At 35.2% G+C, this 27,742-nt stretch overlaps 1 protein-coding gene across 1 annotated transcript in view; it reads left to right on the top strand.

The window, feature by feature from the left end:
• Positions 1-565: 565 nt before the first annotated feature.
• The window catches only part of LOC150108623 (dnaJ homolog subfamily C member 21), a 308,358-nt gene continuing 281,181 nt past the window's right edge, over positions 566-27,742 (top strand). The window contains exon 1 of the mRNA XM_090416082.1: positions 566-889. Within this exon, the coding sequence (XP_090272208.1) occupies positions 793-889 (97 nt within the window). The 5' untranslated portion in view covers positions 566-792. The remainder of the gene's footprint in view (positions 890-27,742) is intronic.

Raw genomic sequence — 27,742 nt, 5'->3', positions numbered from 1 at the left:
TCATTTGTTGATACTATATTTGTTGCAATATATACAGGATTATCATCTATATTTTTAAGCATGAGTTTGTAATAAATGTTTGGTCTTAAAATGTTAATCAAGATATTATAGTATCCATATAATAGAATCAAATTACAATTATTTTTAATAGATAGACTGGTAACACTGGTTATTTTTTATGCGGGGTGTTAATTTCCGATTATCAGTATCTTTCTGCTGTCCACTAGATGAAAGGCAGTGAACAAAACATCATTGTTCATCGTAGAATGCAAAAGACAATGAAATTCAGTGGTGGCGGTGATGATGATGATGATAGGCTTTATAGTATGGTCATTTTGTTCCTTGTACAAAACAGCTATGTTATAAGATCCATTGACATGGACATTAAGTTTTAACTTTTAAAAAGATAACAGAGAATTAAGATTTATAGTACTTCACTGTGGGCTTGTTTGGGCTGTATATATTACTTTATATATAATCGAAAACAAAAAGAAAGCAAAAAAGAAACTGGGCATGCGGTGTGATTTGTCGCTGTAGGAAATGTGACCATAATGTAAATGAAAATAATGGGCTTGAATGCTTACTGTGGTTATTATTTTTTAATGCCCCAAAAGACTAATATTATATACTCGATTATTAGTTGGTTTATTTTATTATTTTTATGACTAGTTTGTCATAAATTTTAAGAGTTTATATGCGGGGTAAGTTTATGTTTATCATCCGGATTATATGTAATATTTACGAAGATTTCTACAAATGTATGAAAAGTGAATATCAAAACAAGAAATCAAAATGAAGTGCCATTACGAAGTTCTTGGCTTGTCAATGGATGCATCCCCTGAGGACCTCAAGAAAGCTTATCGAAAATTAGCTTTACAATGGCACCCAGGTATGACTAATAATTTTGGCTATCAGTTTAGTAAGAATTTATTTCCCAAACGATGTTTTAAGGAGTGATGATATTATTAGTAGTAATAATAGTATTCATGCATCTCTATGGAGACCTAGAACTTATCACGAATGCCCATATAATGGAATCTGTAACTTGGTATTGACGATACCGTTTTTCTTTTGGACAGGCCAAGATTCGAATCTTACCTAGGAAACAAAAAGCCATTCTACATACTCGGCAGAAGACAAATTAGTAGGTTTCATATGAGGTTGCATGGTTTCTCCCAAAAGAAAAAAAAAAAACTTGGGTTTTTTTTATCCTACAAACAAGAAAACTGATCAGAAAGTGCACACAGTTAACAGTCATAATATAATGAACTTATAACCCTAGATGCTTTGGCTGTAATTCCAAACAACAATTAAGAGCCCATACAGTGCCTGTCATACTGTCTGAACTTATTCATGAAAATGTGTGCCAAGCACTATCTTACATTTCATTCCATCTATTCATGCAGCAAACAAAAACAAAAAAAAATTCGATTCCTGACCAATATCTTTTATTTAGTTTTCAAAGATGATCTGCAAGTTCTTTCCCCACCTCTCCAAACATGTAGTAAAATTTTTCTACAGCTATCCTGTCAAATCACTTCGGTAATTTATGTTTCTATCACACCAACATATCTATGGAATGCTTGTTATGAGGATGGATGAAAGCCTATCAACTCTATTAGCCATGCTTATAATGAACATGGATGAAAGGTTATCAAATGTTACTATCTTGTAACATTTGATGGAGAAAATCTGTATTTTCTCCATCACTTCCTCTCCCTATGAAACTCGGGTCATTTCATCTGGCCACAAGTAGTTCAGTAATGATCAATTGGCCATATATTTTCCCAAGCATCTCATTTCCTCAATTTGCTTTCATTTATTATGGTTTAATATTCTTGATGTCCCTGGAAATGCCATATGAGGATGGATATCATGAAAGTATTTTTCAGTAGCGGTTTGTTTTCTTGATTGAATTGCAAACCTAAAATTTTCTTAGTGAATCATAATGGTCAAATCACCACATTTATTCACATTGCTCAAAATTAAGTTTAATGGGAGGAAAACAGCACAATGAAATAATTAACTATAGGTTTAATAGTTCCAGTTCTTTGTCATGAGGCATCATCTTGGCCACAATATAGCAATTGTAGGAACACACAAAAATACACAAACAATAATTGGAAAATGTTAGACTAGAAGCCTAAAGGCTAAAGAGGGATGCTCTCTATGGATGCTGGTAGCTAGCCTTTGCTATTGGTCTGGAGGCCTAAGAATTAATGTTTCCCAAATCTTGGGACGTTTAACATAATCATAGTAATTTAGATTTGGTTGGTTTTGTTTAAATATGCTGTTGATATATATATATATATATATGTATATATATATATATATATATACCCGTCAGGTTTGTATTTATTGTGGTAAAGCAATCTAGTTTTTACCGTTTGATTCTGTACAAGATATCGGAAGTAAGGTTAGCTACACTGACTCACCTTAATTATGTCAGTGGATGCAGTTTTTCTGTTCGTAATGGCAAAGGTGTTAGTAGATCTTCCAGTTTGTCCATAATAATGTTTGACAAGTTGAGAGAACGAGAAACCTTATATATATATATATATATATATATATATATATACCTGGAACAGAGAGAGGATAAGGGCATCTAGCTTAATATGAGGTTTGAAAGCTGTGAAGAGATTATATTTTTTTAAAGTTCTGGGTATTTTTTCAGAGGCATCTTGGATATATGGAATAGTGATAACATTACACTAATCATGTATGTTGAGGAATATATGAGGTGGCAAGAGGAACAACTATTTTATTAATGTTTTTAGCATTGGAATGAAAGCCATTTGGGCTTTTAGGCTAACATTTGTATTTCCTGAATATTACAGTTTTTATGTTGTATCCCAGATGATGTCTCTGTGACAGAAACAAAATATTGTAACTATTAAATGTTTAATTATTTCATTTTGCTTTTTTTTATTATTTATTTATTTATTCATATGGCATGAATAACAAAATATACAATACAATACACTGTCACTTTAAAAACATATAAAATTAAAAGTCATTTTAAAAACCAATAAAATTAAATGGTTACATCCATATTGGTCAGATAGTTACAGCTTCGGGTGTAGCACTTAAAAAGTCCAATTTGTCTCCTGAATATGCTCTGAGATAACACGGAGTCACAATATGGTCCACAGTTTGTCTTTGAGCTCCACAATCACAATGCGGGAATGGTCTTTTACCCCATTTAAAAAGCATGTTCACACATACACCATGACCAGTTCGTATTCTATTAAGCTGAGTCCAGGATTTTCGTGGGAGGTGTGAGCAAGCATCAAAACTTTCTTGTAATTCTTTGAGAGAAAATTTTGTGATGTAATCTGTCTGGCTCTCCCACTGTTCTTGCCACTTTTGCTTCAGGTCAAAGTTAGATTGTAGTAGTAGTTGGACTAATTGTGGTAGTAGGTCTTGATCTCAATCGTCATACACTTAAGTCTGGGAGATCTAAATGTATTGGTAGGGCTGTGTTCTCCAAGATTTTCTTATACTCCTGTAAGAGAGCCTTAGTCCTGCACAGATTCGGTGAAACAATGTTGCTAAGAGCTGGAAGCCAGTGTGGGGGTGTTGATTTAATTGTGCCAGAAATCAGTCTCATTGTATTATTATTTTTATTATTTTTTTATTATTATTACATGACACCTCCAAGGAATCATCACAGTAGAGCTTTCTACTCTACTCTGCTACACACGCATCTCACTGTTTTCCCTACTACTTAATTCTTCAAATACACACGACACTACTACTACCCATCCTGCTAACTCTGTATGAGATCAGCTAACTCACCTTCAATTGAAAAAGTCCATATAAAGATTCATCATAATGAGAATCAAACACAGGTCTTTTCCAGTCAAATAGCCCATGTTCTGCTGTTCTTCTAATTGCACTATGAAGGCACTTTTATTTCATTAACCTTAATTATGAGCTTAAATCAACACTTAAGTATTAATCACATCAATGTCAATATGGAGGGGGGTGCTTAAGGGTCAAAGCTGTATAACTGAGAGGAGACTTCCACATAACCTTTAAAGGAATGTGGAGAACCGACCAGGGCTTCTGACCTAATGTTCAGTATTCACCTTCTCGTGGTGCACCCTTTTAGATATTTATCTGGATACTGAACAAATGAGGATGAGCTTACAATTTGGGATTTTAGCCGACCAAATTGTATTCTTATTGGCTTAAACCACAATATTAAATGATGGTATAATATGACAAAATTTCATGCTGGCTGGAGCATGGCCTGTAAAAACAATGGTCCCCATTGTTTTTACCAGGGAACCAGGGCGAACAGCGAAAAGTCAGCTACTGGAACAAACCCTGAAACACCCCAACTCTATATCACCAGAGCTCAAGATTGGTACTATCAACATAAGGAGCCTGAATGGCTAAGAAATGGATGTAGCTGAGCAATTGGATAAGTACCAGATCGATATAATAGGGGTGACTGATACAAAAAAGGCAAAAACTGATGAGAACTTTCTGAGCAATAAATACAAAATGTTATATTCAGACAATGACAATCAAGAAAAAGGAGTACCCATAGTATTCAACACTGAATACAAGGCTAATCTTCTTGAATGGCAAGCAATTTCAAGTAGAGTGATGTGGGCAAATATCAGAATGGGGAATTGGACAATGAGACTTATTTGTTCCAATGGTTCCACAGAAGGTTCTGCTAAGGTAGAAGTGGAGGAATTTTTTTAGGATTTAGAGAAAGCAACTGACACAATGAAAAATGAAAAGTTGGTCCTTGTTGAGGATCTAAATAGCAGAGTAGTGAAATGATTGTCAGACATACAAAACTATTTTGGGAAAATTTGGAGAAAAGAGCAAAGCTAATAATAATGGCAAATACTTGTTGGATTTCTACTCAGGACATGGATTGATTATTACTAACACCATGTTCCAACATAAAAATGTGCATGAATTCACATGGAGAGAAGATGCAAGGAATAAGAAAAGTCTCATTGACTGTGTTATTGTTCATAGTGATGTTTACTCTCTGGTGCAGGACACTAGAGTGTACAGAGGATTTGAAATTGGAAGTGATCACCATTTAGTCTTGAGCAGGATAAAATTGAATTTAATACAGAAAAGAATTTAATACATGTAAGAAAGTTTTAAAGCGATTAAAAGATGAGCAGCTCTCAGATGTGAACTGCAGACTAAAATACACCATCATTGAAGAAAAAATGGAAGAGTTTGAAAACAGGAATCAAGCCTTGGAGATTCATTGGCAAACTCTGAAGAAAACATTGATTCTGCCAGAGAGGCATGTGGTGAGGTTGTCTGCAAGGATAGAAAAATCAGAACTCGATGGTGGACATAGGAAGTTAAACAGACAGTAAAGGAAAAGAAGAAAGCATATCAAAAGTTCCTAGCAAATTAGTCAGCTTATGCTCATAGAGAATACAGAGACAAATGTAAGAAAGCTAAACACTGTGTAAAACTAGCTAAACAAAAGTATGGGAGGACATTGGTAAGCACATAGAAAATAATTATCAAGAAGGTGGCAAGACATTCTGGAGATTGTTGAAGAAGCTCAGAAATGGAGGAAAGAGTGCTGTAAATGGAATTAGAGATATAAAGGTGATATGAAAACTGGAAAAAAAAAGATATCCTTGAAGTATGAAGTAATTACTTTGAAAAATTGCCAAATGAAACTAGCAGTGATGATAGCACAGTGATAAAAAAAAACACTGACCAGTCATATAATCAGGAATACATATCCATACTTGAAGTAGAAAAAAGCCATCAAAAGTCTGAAATGTGAATAGGTAGCTGGAGTAGATGATATTCGACCAGAAATGCTCAAGTATAGAGGTATGAAAGTCTTACAGTGGCTGCACGGCATAGTTCAGAGGGCCTGGACAGAGGCACGAATTCCAGATGATTGGAGTAGAGCTCTGTTAGTATCAATATATAAAAAGGGAAATAAAACCGAATGTGAGAATTACAGAGATATTTCTCTACTGAGTGTTCCTAGTAAGATATATACAAGTATACTTGAGAAATGGTTGAGAAGGATTGTGGAAGAGAAGCTTGGTGAAGAACAAGCTGGAATCAGTCCAAATAAAGGCTATCAAGATCAGATTTTCACTTTACTGCAAATAGTTGAGAAATCATGGGAATATAACAAAGATCTGTATTTAAGTTTTGTAGATCTGGAAAAAGCATATGACAAGGTACCAAGACAGAAGCTATTCAAAACGCTACAGTTGTATGGTGTCAGTGGGGTAATACTTAGTCTTTATTTGCATTGTAAGTCAGCAGTTAGAATTGAAGGAAGTACAGGAAAATGGTTTAATGTTAAATCTTGTGTCAGACATGGATGTACATTATCCCCTCTGTTATTCATTATTTATGTGGATCACATTATGAAAGAAAGTGGTATTGAATCTGATATCAAAATTGGAGATGTTAATTTGAGCTCTTTGCTTTATGCAGATGATGTTATACTTCTAAATAAATCTGCTACAAGTCTGCAAGATTATCTGACTAAATTGAATAACTGTTGTAATAGATATAATAGGAAGGTCAGCAATAACAAGACAAAGACAATGAAAATAGGCAGAAGCATTGACAATATTAACTGCTTTGTGAGTGGAGAACCTATAGAATAAGAGAGAAATTAGTCCAAACACTAAATTATCTGTATACAGACAGTGTTCAAACCAGTTTTAACTTATGGATCTGAGAACTGGGTTAGAAGTAAAACACTTGATCAAAGATTAGAGACCACAGATATGAGTATCTTGAGAAAGATATGAATAGATGGCATCAATGGCAATATCGTATTAAAAACGAGGATATTAGGAAAGAACTTGACATTGTTACCATCCAGGAATGTGTTAGCAGAGCTAATCTCATGTGGTATGGTCACTTAAACAGAATGGGAGAGGAAAAATTAGCAAAACAAGTGTTCTCTGCCAGGTTGGCAGGGAAAAGACTCAGAGGAAGACCAAGGTATAGGTGGATTGATATGGTAAAAAGTGCCTTAGAAGATAGAAATATAAGGTATGACAATGTTGGAGCATTGACAGGTAATATATTGATTTGGAGGAAAATTGCAGATAGGAAGTTAGTAATGATGTAAATTTTTCATTTAGTACTATCATACCCTTGAGGGTAAATATTAGGAATTAGATGATGATGTCAATATGGATAAATTACATCACTCCTCATACACTTCATGTTTATCATATATTTCAATGTAATATCAATGGTATTAGAATTTTCATCTCTCTCTCACTCTCAGTTGCAGAATTTTGAATTAAAATTCTGCAAATTCTTGCATGCAATATCTTGAAACCTTATAAATCTAATTCCTGCTCAAGAAGAACAATTAAGGGAACTGACGTCACCATATCCTCTTCCTAATTAAGTAATCATGGAAAAACTTTCACTCCACTCCATTAGCACTAGAGATCTGTAAAATAAGCGTTTTCTATTTTACACACACATAAGAGTCGCACAAGCTCGGAAGCAAACTGACATGCCTGAAATTGCTCCTGCTTTTACCTTGATTTTGTGTGGTTTTGAACAGAAAAACTGGATGTATCTAGTATCAACTGATGGCTCGTATAGTGTTCTATCTAACATTGAGTAATTTACTCTGTAGTTTCATAGTTCTAGGCACGTATGACTGAAATTTTATTCCATCTTTTTGAACTGAATACTGCTGGTCAGACTATCTGTTGTTCAGCTACCTCAAAGACAATGTCCCAGTCATAATAGATATGTTAAAGATACCAAGTAATTTTATAACCTTGGTTTTAATCCTTTTTCCCAACTTGACTTACTTGACAAGTAAGTCAAGTTTGTGCCTGAACGTGATTCAAGACTTTAAATTGCCAACAACCACATTCAGTCGCAAACTTGACTTATATGTCTGTTTGCTTACTTGGGAAAAAAGATTAAAACCAAGGTTATAAAATTATTTGGTATCTTTAACATATATATTATACCCAAGGTAAAACACTTTTCATGGTCATAATAGAATTAGCTGCTACAGCAAGGGCTAACACCTCCCCCCCCCTCCCAACTGCTGCCACTGGGAGGTATATAAAGGACACAAGAAACAACCCTCTGAAGCCTAAATCAACGGAAGTGTCACATTTAGGAACAAGCAGGAAAACTGTAAGTACACTATCTTGAACTTTGTATCTTAGAAAGTGTAGCAGTTCAACAGGAAAGCTATAATACACAACTTTAAGTAACATTAAGATGGCGGCACAGGATGAATTAGAGTTGAAAAAAGCCCTAGATTTGCTTAACATTACCAAAGTAAAACCAATTTAAGAAATTATTAAAAAAGGACATACTAACTGCAGTGAGTGAACTAACGAAGGTATTCAATAAAATGAAAAATGCAACTAAAGTATCGATAGAACAATAGCCTACTAGAAACAACCAGAGACAGGCTAACTTAGCTCAGCCTATTCAGCTATACTTGCAAGTTTGTTAAAAACAACTCTAAAAACAAAGATGAATCCAAAAACAATCCTTGCCATTATTTAATATAAAACCGATAGCTCAACTAAACAGCAAAGAAACCAAAAATCTTATAAATGAAAAACTAGACCCAAGAAAAATAAAAAATATTAATAACGGAAGAGTGTTAATTGAATCCAAAGAAAAGACTGATATAGACTTGCTACATAACGAAATATCTAAGGAATGCAAAGACACATTAATAGCAAATCCCAATAAGAAACATCTTCCAAGGCTGATAATATATGATATTCACAGTGAAATTGATACGAACAACGCAATAGACTCAATCTGTATGCAGAATGAAGAACTCTTCATCGGCAACACAAAGATGACATAGAAATTTGTCATGACAAATGAAAAAAACGAACAAAAGAAACCTGATTATAGAAGTTGATCCAACAGTGAGGACCAGACTGCTGAAAACTGATGTTAAAATGCTATGGAGAATTTGCCACTGTGCAGACTACATAAGCGTTCTGAGGTGCTTTAACTGTAATAAGTTTCACCATCACAAGACTGCAGGGGAAAAACCACCTGTCCATTCTGCTCTAAAGAACATAAGTTCAGTGAGTGCCCATGAAATAAGTCTGAGATGAGTTGCATAAATTGCCAACAAGCATGCCAAACCAAAAACGACTGCAAAGACTGCCCAACATACAGCTACTGCAAACAACTCAAAATTCAAAACATAGAATAATGCACTATGTCTACTCAAGAAACCTATTAAGCAGCAATCATGATGCATTTAGACCTGAATCCAGCATAGTAGATGCAATTATGGAGGTTAAAGAGTTCACAAAAGGCAGTGTACAGTAAAAAAAAAAAAAGACGTACTACTGATCTCACTCACTGTACAAGGAGCTTTCGATGCTGCATGGTGGCCAGCCATAATCAATCGATTAAGAGATTTAAAATACCCAAAAAACTTACTCGATCTTACAAGAAATTATTTTACAGACAGAAGAGCAACCATGACATTAATAACTACAGTGGTAATGAAAGAAGTCAAACGAGGCTCCCTGCAAGGCTCCTTCTGTGGGCCAGGCTTCTGGAACATCCAGTACAACTCGCTATTAAGACTTCCTTTCACTACCGAAACAAAAGTCATAGCTTTTGCCGATGATGCGATGATAACGATTCAGGGATGTGACAGCTTACAACTTCAATTAACTGCCAACGAAGAACTTTTTAACATTGCAGAGTGGGCACGTGAGAAGAAAGTTACATTCAACAGTAGCAAGTCTAAAGTGCTCCACATCTCACATAAAAAATCAAAACAACCTGTTACGTTCTTCCTAAACTGAGAACTTCTCGAGGTAGCCAGTGAGCTAAAATACCTAGGAGTAATAATAGATGAAAGATTTACCTTCAACAAGCACATCTCATATGTTGCCGAAAAAAGCTTACAAATTGTAAACCTTTTAGCAAAGGCAGCCAGGATTAAGTGGGGATTAGACCAATGAGTGCTGAAAACAATATATACCGGAGCTATACTACCATTAATATCTTATGCTGCACCTGCCTGGAAACATTCACTAAAATCAAAGAAAAATTGACAAAAGCTAAACAGAGTTCAATGCCTTATAGCCTTATGCCTTATAATTAAATGATACAGGACAATATCTTTCACGGTAGCTTGCATTATTGCAGCTCCAACACCGATCTGTCTGAAAATACTAGAATTATCCCTAATATACAAAGTCACTTCTGGAAGATATAACAGAAATCCCAACATTGATCCAAATTGCTACGAATGTCCACTTCACTACAGTAAGTGGCCTCACCCAGCAAAGAAAACAAATATTAAGGAGAAGCAAAGCTCTAAAAGTGACGAATTCCATATATACACTGATGGAAGCAAAACCTGGAGGGAATGTCGGCTGTTCTTTCATTACATATAACAGGCAGTCCATTATACAAGAATGCTGCTCTAGACTGCATCCTCTCTGTTTCAACAACCAAGCAGAACAACTTGCTATAGTTCGTTTACTTACATATCTCCAGGAATTAGAAGTCAACACCTCTCATCAAAAGACAGCAACAATTTACAGTGATAGTAGAAACACTATAGATGGCATAAAAAACCAGAACAACCATATAGCGTTAATAGAACAGACAGGAAAGCTGGTATGGAATCTCACTCTATCGGGATGGGAAATCAAGTTCTGCTGGATGAACGCGCATACTGCGGTAGCAGGAAATGAGAGAGCAGATCAGTTGGCTAAAGAAGCAGCTAGAAACGAACGACTAGAAACAAGTTACCAAAAGTACTCGAAATCTGCTATAAAAACATTTGCAGAAGAAAGAAGCCTAGACTTGTGGGAAGAAGAATGGAAAACATCAAAAAAAAGGATCAACAACAAAAGAATTCTTTCCTAGCATCAGAAGCAGGCTCCGGCTGAAAAGACAAGCCATTTCTTCAGGTTTAACCATGCTACTAACGGGACACAGAAAACTCAGACACTACTTACATAGATTCCATATCCTGGAATCACCATCATGTATTTGTAGTCCACACCTTCAACAGACTGTTGACCACATACTTTACGACTGTCAGCTACTGGACTCCATCCGCATGCTCCTAATGCAACACATCATTGCTTCTGGAGACAAATGCCCAATGTCAAAACAGAGACTTATCGAAAAGTATTACTCAGAACTAATTAAATTTGCCAATAAGATCAACTACCAGTCGTTGTAAAGTAACATAAATTACGTAAATATATGTACACATCTACTGACACACTTTTTTTAAATTGATTTTTTTTGAATAAATTAATTGATTTGGTTGTTAGAAGTTCATATGCTAATATATGGGATGACAGCTCCACTAAAAATACAAATATAAATATGGATGTAAAGGCAGAGGCGTAGCTGGGGAGGGAGCAGTACTTTGAACTTTTGCAGTTAATTCTAAAATGCAGTCTCAAAAATTCATTTCCAAATATTGCAATGCTACTGTGAATTTTCCTCACAATTGCTGTAAGTGTTGTTAGTTGTGAGAGGAGTTTTTCTAAATAAAATAGATTGAGAATTATCTACATTATTATGAAATAGACTTCGCCAATGTCATCGATTTTGCTAACAGAAAAACAAGAAAAATAACATTTTAGAATGTTGAAATTAAAGTTTTACTTCAAAAATAAACATAATATTTTAATTTATTTTCCTATACGTCGTTTTGACTTTTTGTAGTATTTTTGGTGTGTATTGAGAGGGGCGGCAAACTCAGGGACTGCCCTGGGCTGCTAAAGCTCTAGCTAAACCACTGTGTAAAGAATATGTACATATAGATGTAAAAATATAAATGTAAATATGAATATTGATACAAAATTGGAAATGTAAATGTTAATCAGTATTTGGAAGCTACATGTAATATATGCATTGTATACAATGGAACATGTAGGAATAAATTATCTCCTGGGGATTACTATTAGGAGGGAAACACACACACTCATAGAAACATTTTTTTTAGTTGATTCCTTTCGAATAATCGTGTAGAAAGGCTTATGTGTTCGTCACACATGTTGATTGGATTTTTAACGGTTTAGATGCGAACACAGATTGCTAAGAAAATAACTATTTATTAACTTAACGTTAATATTTTGTTGATATTATATCCAGAATCTTCAGAGCATACAAACAAAATTTGTTACAGTAGTGAGATAACTGCAATCCGGTGTAACAGTGGGACCAGTATGAGTAATTGTAGCATGCAACACAAAGACTAAAGTCCTAATCAAGTGCCATCTAAGTTAAAAAAAAAAAAAAAAAAACATTAATTTGGTCTTAGGATGACTGTCTCCCAAATCTTTGGTAGATTTATACAGCCATACTTGTTGAGGTTTGAAGTATTTCAGGGCTTCTGTTGATTCCAGGAACAACCTCTCTGACTTGTAAAAGCTTCTGTGCAGTACTTTTGTTTTTTTCCAATCGATCCTGTGTGTGCAGGGGTATCCAAAGCATTGGTCTGCCAGACCCGACTTGCCATAGTGAAAATGCCGGATATATTTTTTGTGTTCACCAAGGCGGATATCCACAGTAGGCTCGATGCCATGGCACTTCATAGACTCCTGGATGCGATAAAGGAGAGAATGTGTCCTTAGGTCAACGAATAAGATAGATAAAATACTAAATACTCCCCAAAAATCCCCCCCCACCACTATCTACCACAAAAGACTACAACAAAACTATCACCATCCCATACATTAAAGGCACATCTGAAAAGATATCTAGGGTGCTTGACAAATACCAACTATGCACTGTATTTAAACCTTATGTGAAATTGGCAACTCTCATCCGTTCACCTAAGGACAGATTCTCTCCTTTATCGCATCCAGGAGTCTATGAAGTGCCCTGTTCATGTCATCAAGCCTACTATGGACAGACAGGAAGAACTGCTGTGGACATCCGCCTAGGTGAACAAAAAAAATCTATCCGCCACTTTCGCTGTGGCAAGTCGGGTCTGGCAGACCATGTTTTGGATACCCCTGCACACAGGATCAATTGGAAAAAAAACAAAAGTACTGTACAGAAGCTTTTACAAGTCAGAGAGGTTGCTCCTGGAATCAACAGAAGCCCTGAAACATACTTCAAACCTCAACAAGTATGGCTATATAAATCTACCAAAGATTTTGGAGACAGTCATCCTAAGACCAAATTAATGTTTTTTTTTTTTTAACTTAGATGGTGCCTAATTACGACTTTAGGCTTCGTGTTGCATGCTACAATTACTCATACTAGTCCCACTGTTACACCGGATTGTGGTTGTCTCACTACTGTAACAAACTTTGTTTGTATGCTCTGAAGATGCTGGATATAATATCAGCGAAATATTAGCGTTAAGTTAATAAATAGTTATATTCTTATCAATCTGTGTTCACATCTATACTGTTAAAAATCCAATCAACATCCTTTCAAATAAATTAATTGATTTGGTTATAACAAGTTCATATGCTAATGTGTGGGATGACAGCTCCACTGAAAAATGTAATGTGAATAGTGTTTTCATGCCATAGTATAAGCAGGGCCACCCCCATTGGTAAGAGATACCTTTGTTCAAAGTTAAATTTCAGTGTCCACCCCCATAAAATAGAATTTGCAAATTAAAATGAAATTAATTTCAAGAAATTTTTATTTATTTTGTATATAAATACAACATATATGCATGTGTACATAAAAATAGTGCATCTCAAAAAAAAAAATTTTTTTTTTTCAATTAGCACAAAAATATCGCAACATAATTCAAACCTTCTTTGATGCACCATCATGAAGCAGTGCGTCAAAGCGAAGTGGCTAATCAGTTTACTGTTAATTTTTTTATCGACTTACTGTTTATTTTAAGTCGTGCAATCTATTTTGTAAAGTTTTACTTCATGAATAAGAGCATTGTATAAAAATGTATTAGTAATTATCGTCTTGAAATGGCCCCTCCTGATCAGGTGCCTTTGTGCCCCGTGCAGGGAACAAGCAGTTTTATTCATTTTTCATACATTTCAAGGCAGCATTCATTGATTTAACCAGGCATTCTGTGTAATGCATGTGCTAGAAACTGAATCACTAGAGATTGCACTCTGATATGAGTGCTAGTATTTTTTTTAATACATTTTATATATCATCCTTGGCTTAGATTTTTCTAGGAAGAAAGGAATCCATGGGGTTCTCATTTTCTAAGAGGAAGGGGCAAACCTTTTGTAATTTTTTTTTTAGTATTATCTTTCAATATGCTGTTAGCTCATCAAGCAAAAAATTCAGTACAGTAAAAAAAATCTAAACATTTTTAGATTGCAGTGAATGTCATTCGACTTGTATTTATATATTTATTTACTACATACAGATTCCTTTTTTTCCTCTCCAGCAGTTTCTCATTTTTCCTATATCTTTTAATGGATGCTAATCTATCAAAATGAATGGAACTTAATGAGCCAATAATGCAAAAAATGGGTGTACTGGAAAATTGTAAAAACACCACCACTGTAATCAAGATGTCATTTTTAAAGGTTTTGGGGAACTGTCTGTAGTACAGTATAACACACTAAAACCTTACAGGTTTTGTTGTAAAAAGCTACTAAAGACAGACACTATTGTCTTTCAGAAGAATAAGCAGTATAACTGGTAATCCTTGACTGTTAAATGATATATTAGAACATTTGTATGTCCTTTTGTACATGTGAAATTACTTATTTGTCCTTTTCTGTCTGTGTGTGTGTATATATATATATATATATATAGGTGCATTTGCGATTTATATTCTGATAATTGGCTATCCTGATAGTTGGCTATGTGGCAGATTGTTAGTTGCCAAACTTATGTAATGGGAAGCATTTGTAAGGACTGAAGGCTGTAAGTAGGACTCTCTGTTGGTGCCATTATATCGAACCTTTATGTCAATATTGCAAATGGATTAAAACAAGATATTCCGAATTGGGCAGTGCTAATTTAATGGTGATAAATATGAGGTTTTAAGCACTGAGTCTATAGATGGAAAACTGTAATTCTATCAGTGAGATATACTATCCTGAAAATGGCATTGGATCTTGAGGTAATAAGTGGAATTGAAATTTAAGTACATATAGCAAAGGTGGTAAAGATAACCTATAGGACTGCTGCAATGATGTGAGTGATACCAACCATTAGAGATAATGTTGTGGTTCCATTGCATAGCCCTGTGATCATACCATATATAACTGGCCACTTGAATTTTGAGAGGGGCGAGGAAACTAGATTTACATTAGTAAGTAGCAAAGATATCCATATCGGCCAGTGAATTGGAAACTTTTCTTTAATACCATGTTGAACCTCCTTTAGTTGAAATTACAACACATATGTGATTTGGCATAGATTCCACAAGGTGTTGGATTTCATTTACATCTCCAGCATAAACATATGTTCGCCAGAGTCCTTTACTTGTTCAGATTGACGGAGAAGGATTTTGTTCCTGGATCTGTTTTTCTAACATGTCTCATATATTCTCAATGGGGTTCAGATCCGAAATTTGTGGTGACCAGGGAGGATGGTGGAAGTCACTGTCATGCTTTCTGAACAGTGCTTGCACAATGGACAGTTGCATTGCTGTCCATGTAATAACTTCACCTGTTGGATAAAAAGTCAACATTACAAAATGGACTTCATTGGTAATAATGTTCATATATTCCTTGGAAGACACCCAACTTTCTAGCAATATCAGTGGACCCGTTCCATACCCATAGAACATGCTCCACACCATGACACTCTTGACCAGAATCTTGAATTGTGTTTAGAAGGCAAGCTGAATTCATTGCTTCATGGGGCTCCTGCCAAACTCTCTGTGTGTTGTCAGATGGACTTGTGACTTGTTGGACCATGACTTTTTCCAGTCTTCCAGTGTCCAGTCATGATGTTTTTGACACCACTGCAGATGAACTTTCTTCACAGAAATCAGTGGTTTCCACGACTACCAGTTCTGATCCTCTTCAATTTCCTGTGCATAGTTCAGTGAAATACGGGTCAGGAACGATCTCCATTAAATGCTTCAGTCAATTGCTGCATGCAGGAAGTTCTGTTTGCCTGTACACGCCTTCTCAGATGATGGCCATCTCATTTCTGACAAACTCTCTTAGGACCAGGGGACCAGTTATGCCTCTTAGAAAGCAATGTGGGTTATTTTTCTGCTGATTAAACTCCTGGGATATTATCTCACCTTTTGAGACACCAGTTAGCTCTGCTGTTTTCAGAATCATGGCTCCAGCCAGACAGATACTGATATTAGCCCTTTATCGAACTCCAAAAGATCCTTTGGTTTTCCCATTGTAATCAATACTATTGATGATTGCTGACCAGCAGCATTCTTAAATAGTTACCTAGAACACATGGTCATGCATGTGACCATGTATTTTGCATATGCACTGTGTATGTGATATTTACATATATCTGCATAAAGGTTTCTAATTCAGTGGCATATGTGTACCATCAGGACTGCAAAATGTTGTCTATTAAGATGGATTGAAATCACATAATCAACTCATTTTTAGGGGGAAAGGTTGGAAAGAACAAGACAGATAAAAAAAGCTGATAAGTGAATGATAGGTATGATTTCAGGTGTTTTGCAATCTCTGTCTATACCAGAGGTTCCCAAACATTTTTTGCCATCCAGTGGTGTAGCTATACATTTTGCCACCCAAGGCGGTCCCTGAATTTGCTACCCCTCTCAATAGACACCGAAACTACTACAGAAAGTCAAAACAACGTATAGGAAAATAAATTAAAACACTATATTTATTTTTGAAGTGAAACTTTAATTTCAACATTCTAAAATGTTATTTTTCTTGCTTTTCTGTAGCAAAATCATCGATGACATTGGCAAAGTCTATTTCATAGTAATGTAGGTAATTCTTAATCAATTTTATTTAGAAAAATTCCTCTTACAACTAGCAACACTTACAGCAATTGTGAGTAAAATTTGCGCTAGTATTACAATATTTGGAAATGAGTTCTCGAGAATGTATTTTAGAATTAACTGCAAAAGTTCAAAAAGGTTCAAAGTGCCTCCCAGGGTGGACCGCCCCCCCCAGCTATGCCTCTGTTGCCATCACACTACCCTTTAGTGTAATCTTAATGTGTACAAAACTCTCATGAAAATCCAAATACTAAAATGAACAACAAATTTTCTTTTTCATAAAGGATCTCTATTAAAATTTGTTGAATGATGTCAATTTTGGGTTGTTTGTAGTATATATAGTTTGGGATCTTTGTGAATAAAAATTGAGCATTTGTGTCATAAATGAGCTCTCATTTTTGTCATGATCATTGGAATTTCAGTAGCACTTGATAGAATTTTTTTAATAATGTAAATTTGTTATAGACATATCAAGAAATGTGTGAGATATTGAGTGGACTAGAAGTTAATAAGGCTGTCAGAATGGATGATGTATCACTACACATTTTGTAGGGAATGTGTGTTCAAAGGTTATTTGAACCTTTGAACTGATTTTGAGGATCTTGCAAGAGAAAGTATTTCCAAGGAATGGAGATTTTAAAAAAATGCTAGAAGAAAAATGTCTTAAGAAACGAAAAATTTGTTCCCAACACTGCAGCACACACATTTGGTCTTCCAAGACGGATGTTTTCGGTTAGTGCAAGAATATATCTGCAGTTATGGTTAAAGTATTGGAAATATTGGTTAGGAACAGAATATTCGATTGGGTTGCAGATTGCCAGACTTCTCTGTCAGCATGGGTTTGTATAAGATAGATCTTGCTTTAACTCTGCTTGCATTTTCTGATGACAAGTTGGCATGGGGTGGAGAGAGCTATTGATAATAGATTGGTCATGGTATTGGCTAGAGATTCACATTCTTAGGTGGAGTGGGAAAAAAATTCATTCCATTTTTTTTTTCACAATTTTATTTCGATGAACAAAATGTTTACCAAACAAATGTTCCATATAAAAATAAAAGGATATAAGATAAACAGTGAATTATTTTTATTTCAATAAACAAAACTAAATATTATTATTTCTTATTTAGAAAATATTATACAATTTAGAAAATATTAAATATTTTTTAAATTGCATTTATTCTAGCCTTGAGCAACCTTTAAAAATGCAATTTATTCAGTTTGATTAAGATATTCAACAATTCCCTTGTATTCCATATTCAAGTGCACAATGATTTGTCAATGTAGACTTGTATCTATGTTGTCCATATCGTCACTCTCAGAATATGACATCATCTTTAAAAGGTAAAAGATTTTATAGATTATAACAATTTCACCATCAATGGTATAAATATTTATGGTAAAACATAAAAACCTTGAACCAGAAAAATGTTAATGTGTTAATATTATTATTCTAAACCTCTATTTAATCATAAGATTCATCATGGGAGACCTATCTTAGACAACAAAGTCTGTCATACCACTCCATCAGGTGATGAATTCCATGGCCCAACCACCTTCCAAAAAAACAAAACAAAAAAAGCCACTTCTTGCCCTCCTACTTATTACCTCCTTTAGCAGCTTCCAGGAATGACCTCTTGTCCTTGTTTTCCCTCTTTGTTTTACTGTGTGTGAAAAATCTCCCTTGTGTTAATCCTTTAAATATCTCTTAACAGTGTAAATGTCTCAATTAAATCCAAAATTGTTATCTGTCTTTGTACTTACCAAGGTTAGTTTATCCTCTTGAAATCCTGATGACCAGATCAGGCACAATACTGTATATGTGGCCTTATCAGGGCTTTATACAATGGTATCACCACTCTCCTATCACAGCTTGTCAAAGTCCTTATTATTATGGCAGTTCTTTGGGTTACCACCTTTGCAACATGTGCCCTAAACTTAATTATCCCAAGATTCTTTGCCTCATTTCCTTCCTTAATCTGCCAATAGAGCATGCATATGTGGATCTCAGATTTCAAGACCTTGTATTTAGTTGCATTAGATTGGCATTCCCATTGATCTTCACACCTCTTGTCATCACGACACACCACATTTTCACACCTCTTGAAGAGCCACAATATCAAAACTAAAACGCTCCCGAGCTTCACATCATTTGCAAATAACTGAATATCTCTCTGCAGTCCAGTGACAATATCATTGACATAAAAGTTAAAAAGTAAAGGTCTTAGCAGAGCTCCAGAAATGCCACTTAAATCTACTGGGCAAAAAAATTTTACTTGCCCATAGAAATTAATAAATTTTGTAAAAGTTGTGTGTGTATATATATATATATATAATAAAACAAAATGGTTTATTTATCAACATACAGTGCACCTGAGTTTTGGAGAGGAATTATGTAAACAAATTGTCTCTTCCAATTTTTATCTATGCATTTCCATAATGGACGAGTTGTTTTGCATTTGAAATGTCTGTAGAAGTATATAGAAGAAGACTCACTACTGGAGTATGCAATTTCTTTAACTGATGTTTGTTTAACAACATCAGCAATGTTGTTTTGATACTGGCTTACTATTAAGATTATGGAGTTTTTGAAAAATAATTTGTTGAATTCAACTTTATAATAGACTACATTAAAAAAGATATTGCATGTGTTGAAATATTTTAGAATCCATCTTTCTTTGAAAAATTACCCAGGTGATTTGTGATAAAGTGTATGCCACAGCATTTTATGTGAAAATTGAACATTTCATGAAGCCTAATTGACTCCATTTTTAAAGGACCTCGTAAATCTTGTAGTAATCTAAAGTTTCTCTCAGCAATCCCAGGATATTTTTTATATATTACGGAGTGCAACTTAGCCTTTGTAGCACATCTCCACATGAATTCTCTTTGAGCCATTTGTCTTAGAGAGAGAGCACATGTTGTTTTTAGTTGATAATGCAACAGAACTATCTTCTCCAGTGTTTTTAATACTTGATGCTCCCTTACCCTTTTTTTGCCTTTTGGGAATGACACAGAGAATACTGCATCATTAATCATCACTTAATGCATCACTTAATCCTGAATGGTTAATAGATTTATAGTCTTATTCTATAATGTCCTACAATGAGAAATATTATTTTTGAGCAATTTTGATTAACTGGAAAAAGGAGTTGTGGGGAGAGTCTATTTTATTACATCTTTTACTCTACCCAAAGTTCTATTTATCAATTCCAGGAGAGGGAGTCAACATAACATAAATCTATAATTGTTATGTATTGTGCATTATAATCTATAATCGAGCCTCTCCCAACGGAGCCTACAGCTCCGTTGGTTTGAAATGTGCCTTCTGTTAGGGCAGACCTGGGTTCGAATCTATCTAGGATGTGAAGAACCTTTATCAGGGATTTTTGATTAAAGGTGAGTTAGTTGGTCTCATATGGAGGTGGCAGGGTTTTTTCCTCCTGGAAACTTGGGTTTTTTATCTACCAAAACAAGAAAACTGACCAGACAAAGCTTGCATGATATGGTTTTTACACTCAAGCATAAAACATTAAGGAAGGAATCTTTAATTATTATTATTATGAGCATCTCAGTGGAGTCTATAGAATCATTGCAGGAGGCCACTAACATTTCACTAATCAATAACAATCATTCACACAATAACTGTCATATTTTGCTTTGAACTCATTCATTGACAGAGTACTCACAACTGGCTCTGACAAGCCATTACATTTATTTACCACTCTCCAAGCAAAAAATCTCATCATTATGCCCTTGCTAACCAAATTTTTCTGTTTCCAAGGATGCCCAATAGTACTCCCACAGCAGTTCACGCACTGAAATATTTCCTCCATATTAATCCTTTATGTCTCTGTCATATCCTCCTTTTCTGCCTATCTTCTCTTCGGTGAAAGTGCTCGATAGATTCTTACAATCGCTTCAGTTGTCCTTACAAGGACGACTGAAGATTTCTAGGAGAGAACCCAGAAATCTTTAGTCTTCCTTGTAAGAAACGTTCCATAGATCTACCATCAACTTGATCATTTGCCACTGTATCTTCTTCTTTACTTCTTACAAGAAATCCACGTGACTAGATCTATGCACATTACTCCATCTAGGGCTATATTCTATGAGCCATTTTAGCCACTTTTGCAGTATGTCCTCTGAACTTTAACTCATAGTTCATCTTCTCCTAAACAGCTGGTATTCTTTTCATCCCAAAATGCATAACCTTATGTTTTGCTACATTAAACTGACAACCATTTTCTTTTGTCCATACTGTCTGCCAATCTGTTTAAATCATCCAGCAAGATTTCTGCATCTCTATTAATTATTGCTCTACCCAATTTTATCATCAGCAGACAAATGAATATTAGTAGCAGCTGGACTACAGAGCCCTGTGAAGCACTGCTAGTTACATACCTTTTCCTTGACTACTTTTCTGTAAACTACTCTCAGATGACTGTCCATTGGCTGCCCTCTTATCCACATTATGAGCTTCATGTCCATCTCATTTGCTCTGCATGTTATCCTATCACATGCATTTGTCAAGTCCACAGTATTATCATATAGCCATTCCCTCCATGCAAATCAGCTGTTATTTTTATTATAAAAAAAGTGAGTAAATTACTGGGACATGATCCACCATTGTCAAAACCATGGTGTCCTTTTCATCGATTCGTGAATTTTGTCCTGTCTCCAATACCTTGACCACCACTCTTGATATGTTAATTGGTTGATCATTTGCTTTTTTTTTTTCTTTTTTTTTTTTTGAATCTGTTTTATGCAACAAGTATTTTCCCTCTCTTTCTACTCCCTTGGGACCCCACCAAAGCTGAGACTCAGTCTAGTCGGAGGCACTTGCAGTTCCCTGAAACATTCTCACATGTACTTATATCTCATCTAATTCCATAGCTGTATTATTTTTGTCAAGTAATTTTTTTTATATTTACCATATTTTATATATAAACTATTTTTTTCAAGTTTCTGTAATATCCTATACATATCATCTACCTCTGTTTTCAGATCAGCTCTTTTCACATCTATTACTGCAGTATCTCCACCTTGATACACTTTTGGAAAGTGATTACACAGTAATTCAACTACTCTCTTTGGTTCATTTACCTTTTTACCATCAATATTCATAAATTATTCTAGTCATTTTTCTTTTACTTACCACATACTGAAAGAACTCATTGGAATTACTTGGCTCACTGAGCAAGTTTCTTCTCATAGTCTAATTTTGCCTTTCTTACAATGTTGTTAGTATGGTAAGGGGAGTATGTTAGGCCAGTACCCATCTGGCCTGTGCTGTGGTGTCTCCACTTTTTTTTTTTTTTTTTTTTGTGATCTTCCTCTTGATCTTTCTCCCTCAATTTTCATTTCATACCTTCTTTTTGGTATGCTTTCTAAATTCATTCTCATTATTATATGTCCAAACCACTTCAAATAAAAGTTCATAAATAGAGTTCACTTTTCTTCAGTGCTTTCAGGTGTTTCAAATTACTCCTAATGTCCACATTTTTTTTTATTCTGCCTTTCCTTGTTTAATCATTTTCATCATAACTTTCATTTCCATTGCTTGTATTCTACTCTGTCTCTTTTTGTTAAGCTCCATATCTTTGCTGCGTAAGAAAGAGTGAATAAAAAGTTGCTTCTGTTAATCAGAAGTCTACGTTTCAGTGAGATCTCCTAATCTAAACACCATCACTAGAAAGTACACTTCAAATATTTAAAGTTTTCACTACTTTTCAAGACTTGCTCATTGAGTCTAATGCTATTAACTTACATATGCACATTGTTAACTGAAAATTCCGCATGTTTAGCCACCTACCAGATGAATTAAGAGGAAACTGTTGCCAAATGTTTTAAATTATTTGTAAATGGATAATAACCTTGAAGTCTTATAAATAAATAAGGCACAGTTCTTTGTTCTTGTTTGCAAAAGGTTCGTTTGGACTAATTCCAGGAGGATGAAAGCTAACTACATTTTTTGAAAATTTCATTGCATTATTTTTACTGAAAGTAAAAAAAAAAAAAAGTAATAGTTAAGTTAGTGATTGAATCATTCTAAGCATTTGTAGAGACGGAATTTAGAATTTATTTTCAAAATCATGCAAATCACTAACAATTCAACTGAAACCTCAATTAGGTTGCAGTTTCAGTTGAATTGTTTCTTTAGCAAAGCAGTTTTCACAAATAATAATTCCATTTCTAACCTTATAAAATTTAAAGTGATTGAACTGCCCACTCAGTCTTCAAATGTTAGATAGGATTAAAACAGCCTTACCTACTCTCTCTATAAGGGAATAAAAGGCATTGAATGATTTTTAGAATTTAATGAAATTTAGAAGAGCCCTGTGTAGCTCAGTGGATGTGGCGTTTGCACACCACGGCGCTTAACCGCATGATGGAAGGCTTCTTGGTTTTGAATCTAGTCGGTGACTAGAAGAAATTTTTCTAAGCCTTTTTTCGACTGGTTCCCGAGTTAATCGATCTCTGGCACGGACAAGCGGATTTTTTCTCCTGGAAACTCGGGTTTTTCGTCTCGTAAACTCAAGAAAATCGACCGTAGAACCCACTTTATTTCGGACATTAAATACGAGTGTTAGGGTTAGCGACCACGAGATGGCGGCACTTGTTGAGCCGCCTCTCTTCACTGGGTGCTGCTTAATTAGCTATAGCCTTGGGCCAGCTATCTCTGATTGGCTGCCAGTGGAGATTGAACTGCCCACTCAGTCTCCAAACGTTAGATAGGGCTAAATGGCCTCACCTACTCCCTATATACTGAAATAAAAAGGCGTTAGCTTTTTTTTTTTTTTTTTTTTTTTTTTTTAAATTTAGGGTTGCTATTAAAATGTATCAATGATTTCAATCAAAGCATTTGTAGTGACAAACTTTTGCCCATTCATGTTCTACCTCTGCATCCAAATACAGATGCAGACAGAGTATAGTATGATACTATAGTACTGTCCGACCACAGATGTGAGATCCCCCCTCAACACTGTGCATGGCAGAAGAAGGCGAATCCATTCCAATAATAGTGTAATCAATGATGAGTGTTTATTATTATACGTCGGAAAATTAGCTTTTCTTTTACAAAAATTCTAGTTTTTAAAGTGGTAACTATTTTGCTTATACAACAGTTGGAAAATTTTATGTATAAAGTACATGATTTCACATGTTGGTGATGAATTCATACATTGCCTTATTTTATTCTCCCCTTCGTGAATTGACTCTTCTTGGCACTGTGCCAGCCAGTTAGCCAGGGTTCTCTCATGTGTGGTTGGACAATTTGATACTATAGTAACATCATCCAAAGACAAGACTGACTTACTGGCATTATTCTCCTCCCCAACTCCTGCATTAACCCCCACTTTACCAAGAACTGCTCATTGTGTGCCACTCTTGTCTTTCATTTGAAAGAAATCAGAAGAATCCTCGGTAGCTAAGATACCAGCACATTGTTTTGTCCTATTATTATTATTATTACGTAACACCTCCAGGGAGTCCAAAGACTCATCGAGGGAGGGTACCTACTCTACGACTCCCTGTCTTCATCACTCAATCCACCAACTACAGCGAACCACAACTATCATCATCATCTATACCAATGCCATCTACCACCCATCATCACCACTAGTATTCACAGACAATCAGAAACATCATTGCCCACAGTGGGATTTGAACCCACAGCCTTTTGGCTAGAGAGTGGATACGCTGACAACTTGGCCAACCAGGCTGGCGTCCTGATGATACATCTCCTGTTGCTAAAAAACCTGTGCTATTAAATTAATACCTAACATATACTACCTTTTTCTATGTCAGTAGCATGCACTGTCCATCATGGAAACAGGCCTATATTCAGCCCATTCCAAAAACAAGATGATAAGTCTACTAACAAACTATCATCCATCAGCCAACTTTTTACCACATAGAGGAAGCATGTCAGTTAATCATTGACCAGTAGTATAATTTTACCACTCTCAATCTGCACTTAATCTCCTAGTCATCACAATCTACCCTTTGAATCAAGCCATGGAAAGGTTTGAAGAAACTCGTGATTGTTCTTGACATTTTTAGGGCATTGGATCAGGTCTGTCACAAGGGCCTTATCAGCAGCCATCTTATATGATTTGCCTTCTGGTCTTTGCTGTTGGATCATTGGCTTGCTTTCTGTTCATTTACCACATGTCATATTTGAGGACTTCCTCTCCTCAGATATTCCCACTAATGCTAATGTACCTCTGGACTCTGTACTTTCACCCACTGTTTTCCTTTTGTACATAAATTACCTTCTCTCCCTAACTGCAAGTCCTGCCTATGGCTGTTTTGATGACAGCATGTACCATTCCTCTTCTTCAATTGACAAACCCTGTCATTCACAATCCTTAGAAACTTCAAGATCATCCATAACCAGTGACTTCCTCTCCTCAGGTATTCACACTAATGCTAATGTACCTCTGGACTCTGGACTTTCACCCATTGTTTTCCTTTTGTACATAAATTACCTTCTCTCCCTAACTGCAAGTCCTGCCTATGGCTGTTTTGATGACAGCATGTACCATCCTCTTTTTCAATTGACAAACCCTGTCATTCACAATCCTTAGAAACTTCAAGATCATCCATAACCAGTGACAAACGTTTTACTTCTCACTTTTCTTTAGAGGGATGAGAATAATCTTGTAAACACAGTCCTGTTATCTCTCAAAGAAAGGTCTCATTTCCCCTTACACTTGATAATATCTACCTCTTCAGACAAGAGACCATCCTTCTCTTCTTGAGTTGATTTACATCTGTGACCTCACTTGGAATAAACATAGCCATAGCTTCTTCATCTTCCATAAAACTTGGTGTACTTTTCAAGATACTACTTCTTGCCTGTAAAGTTGTTAACATTGTATAAATCCCAACTATGGAATACTGCTCACACATTTGGGAGGGTAGTGTGGTGCACTTAAATGTCTCTGAGATTTTAAGTGCAGCTGAGAAGAAGAGGACAACTGATGATCATTCTCTTATATAGGTTTGGTTTCTGCCTTATGTCTCTTCTGTAAGTATTTGCACCAATGTTCCTCTGCTTTCTTCCAAAACTGTTCGAACATTAGTAGCTACTGGTCAACACCCATTTACTGTCCAGTGTCCTCTTACCCCATACACAGTACTGATGTGTGCTTGTAGGTCTTGCAACATTTTATATGTGGGTCTGATACAATTGTAATCAGCAGCAGTACCATGCTCATCGAGATGATCAAGAGTTGTTTGAAGAGCAGTATCAGACTATGTATCGAGTCAGGAGCATAAATCAGATTGATGAATAACATCATTAAGCAGGTGTAAAGATTTTTGTCACAAAGACTTGCGAATTCTCTTTAAAACTGTGTACTTTGGCGAGGAGGCGCTGCAGTCGTGACAGAAGCAGACGACGCTTAGGACTTGATTAGCAAAGTTTCCGCTGTGTGTGGTATCCATTTTTTTTAAATGTGCCCGAAGTGAAAGAATAAGTACAACATTAGTGTTTGAAGGCAAATTATAATGTTTTTGTAGTTTCAAGAATCTTGTAAAGCAAGTTTGTGTCAAGTTTTTCAGAAATAAATAACATCACTAGAGTTACATCAGTGAAATGCGTATGAATGTGTTCTAAAAGTATACGTATAAGCGAGCATTCATTCTGCGTAATGATCAAGACTTTCACCAGCTTTACCACTCATCACAAGTCCGAATTTTACTGGCGCAGTCGATAGGACCTACAAGGTGAGAGCAATTCGTTATGTAAATGCATGCTCCCATGTTTTAGAGTTCTATTTTGATTATTTGGGCGAAAGTCTGTTTTAATACAAAACAAAAAAAAAATAGTGTTCGTAGTTTGTTCCATCCTGGAACAGTAGTAGTTTTGATTTCCCGCCAGAGAAAGAATACGTCAGTATTCAAATTTTGTTCCATCCTGGAACAGTAGTACAACAGTTTGGATAAATGAAAAACACGCCAGTGTTCAAGCTATATTTTCGTCCCAGATAGTTCAGAATAGTTGTTTTTTTTTTTTTTTCATTTTAAATTTATTTTGTTCTGCAGTTACCGATTTGTCCTGTTTTGCATGTTAGTTCCATCTTGGAACAGTCAGAACTTGTGATTTCTCGCCAGAGAAAGAACACGACAGTGTTATCATAGTTAATTTTTGCATACTGTTTTGATAGTTCTGTTTCGAGATTTCAGTTATTATATAGTAGCGGTGTAAAATCGGAACTATTTTTTTGTTTTTGTTTTGTTTTTATATATCCACACACACATATATATATATATATATATATATTTGTGTATTTGAAAGTGTAGTAAATTGTGTAGTTGAAGTTTTTATCTGATAATATTGTAAGATTTATCTATGTTTACAAATGATATGTTGAATTTAATTATGAGTCCCATAATCGCCAAATGTATACATCTCTTTTTGGGCTTTTAAAAAAAAAAAAAAAAAAAAAAAAAAAAAGTGCAATTGATTCTTTTTTTTTAGGGTGATTTTTTTTTTATCAGTAAAGAGAGTTATTGTTTAGCACCATGACTTATTTAACCAAAGGTAGAAAGGAAGATTTACGTAAATTGGCTGAAGAATTTGGAGAGAAGCCAACTGTTGAAATGAAAGTGATAGATCTTAAAATGATTATTACGGGAAGTAAATTTTATGAAGAAGAATTTGTTAAAGGGATGTTGGAGACGATTATTAGTACCAGACTCGAGGAAGAACTGATGAAGAAAGAAGAATTAGAAGCTCAATGGCGGAAGGAAGAACTAGAAGCCCAATGCCGGAAAGATGAATTGGGGGCCCAACAGAAAAGAGAACAAATGGAGTTCGAGTTGAAGAAACTGGAAATTGAAGCGCGTGT

This window comes from Typopeltis vanoorti, chromosome 3 (assembly GCF_054136105.1).
Source record: "Typopeltis vanoorti isolate ZY-2024b chromosome 3, IOZ_Tvanoo_1.0, whole genome shotgun sequence".
In the NCBI taxonomy this organism is placed as follows: Eukaryota; Metazoa; Arthropoda; class Arachnida; order Uropygi; family Thelyphonidae; genus Typopeltis; species Typopeltis vanoorti.
This window is presented reverse-complemented; position numbering and strand designations above follow the sequence as displayed.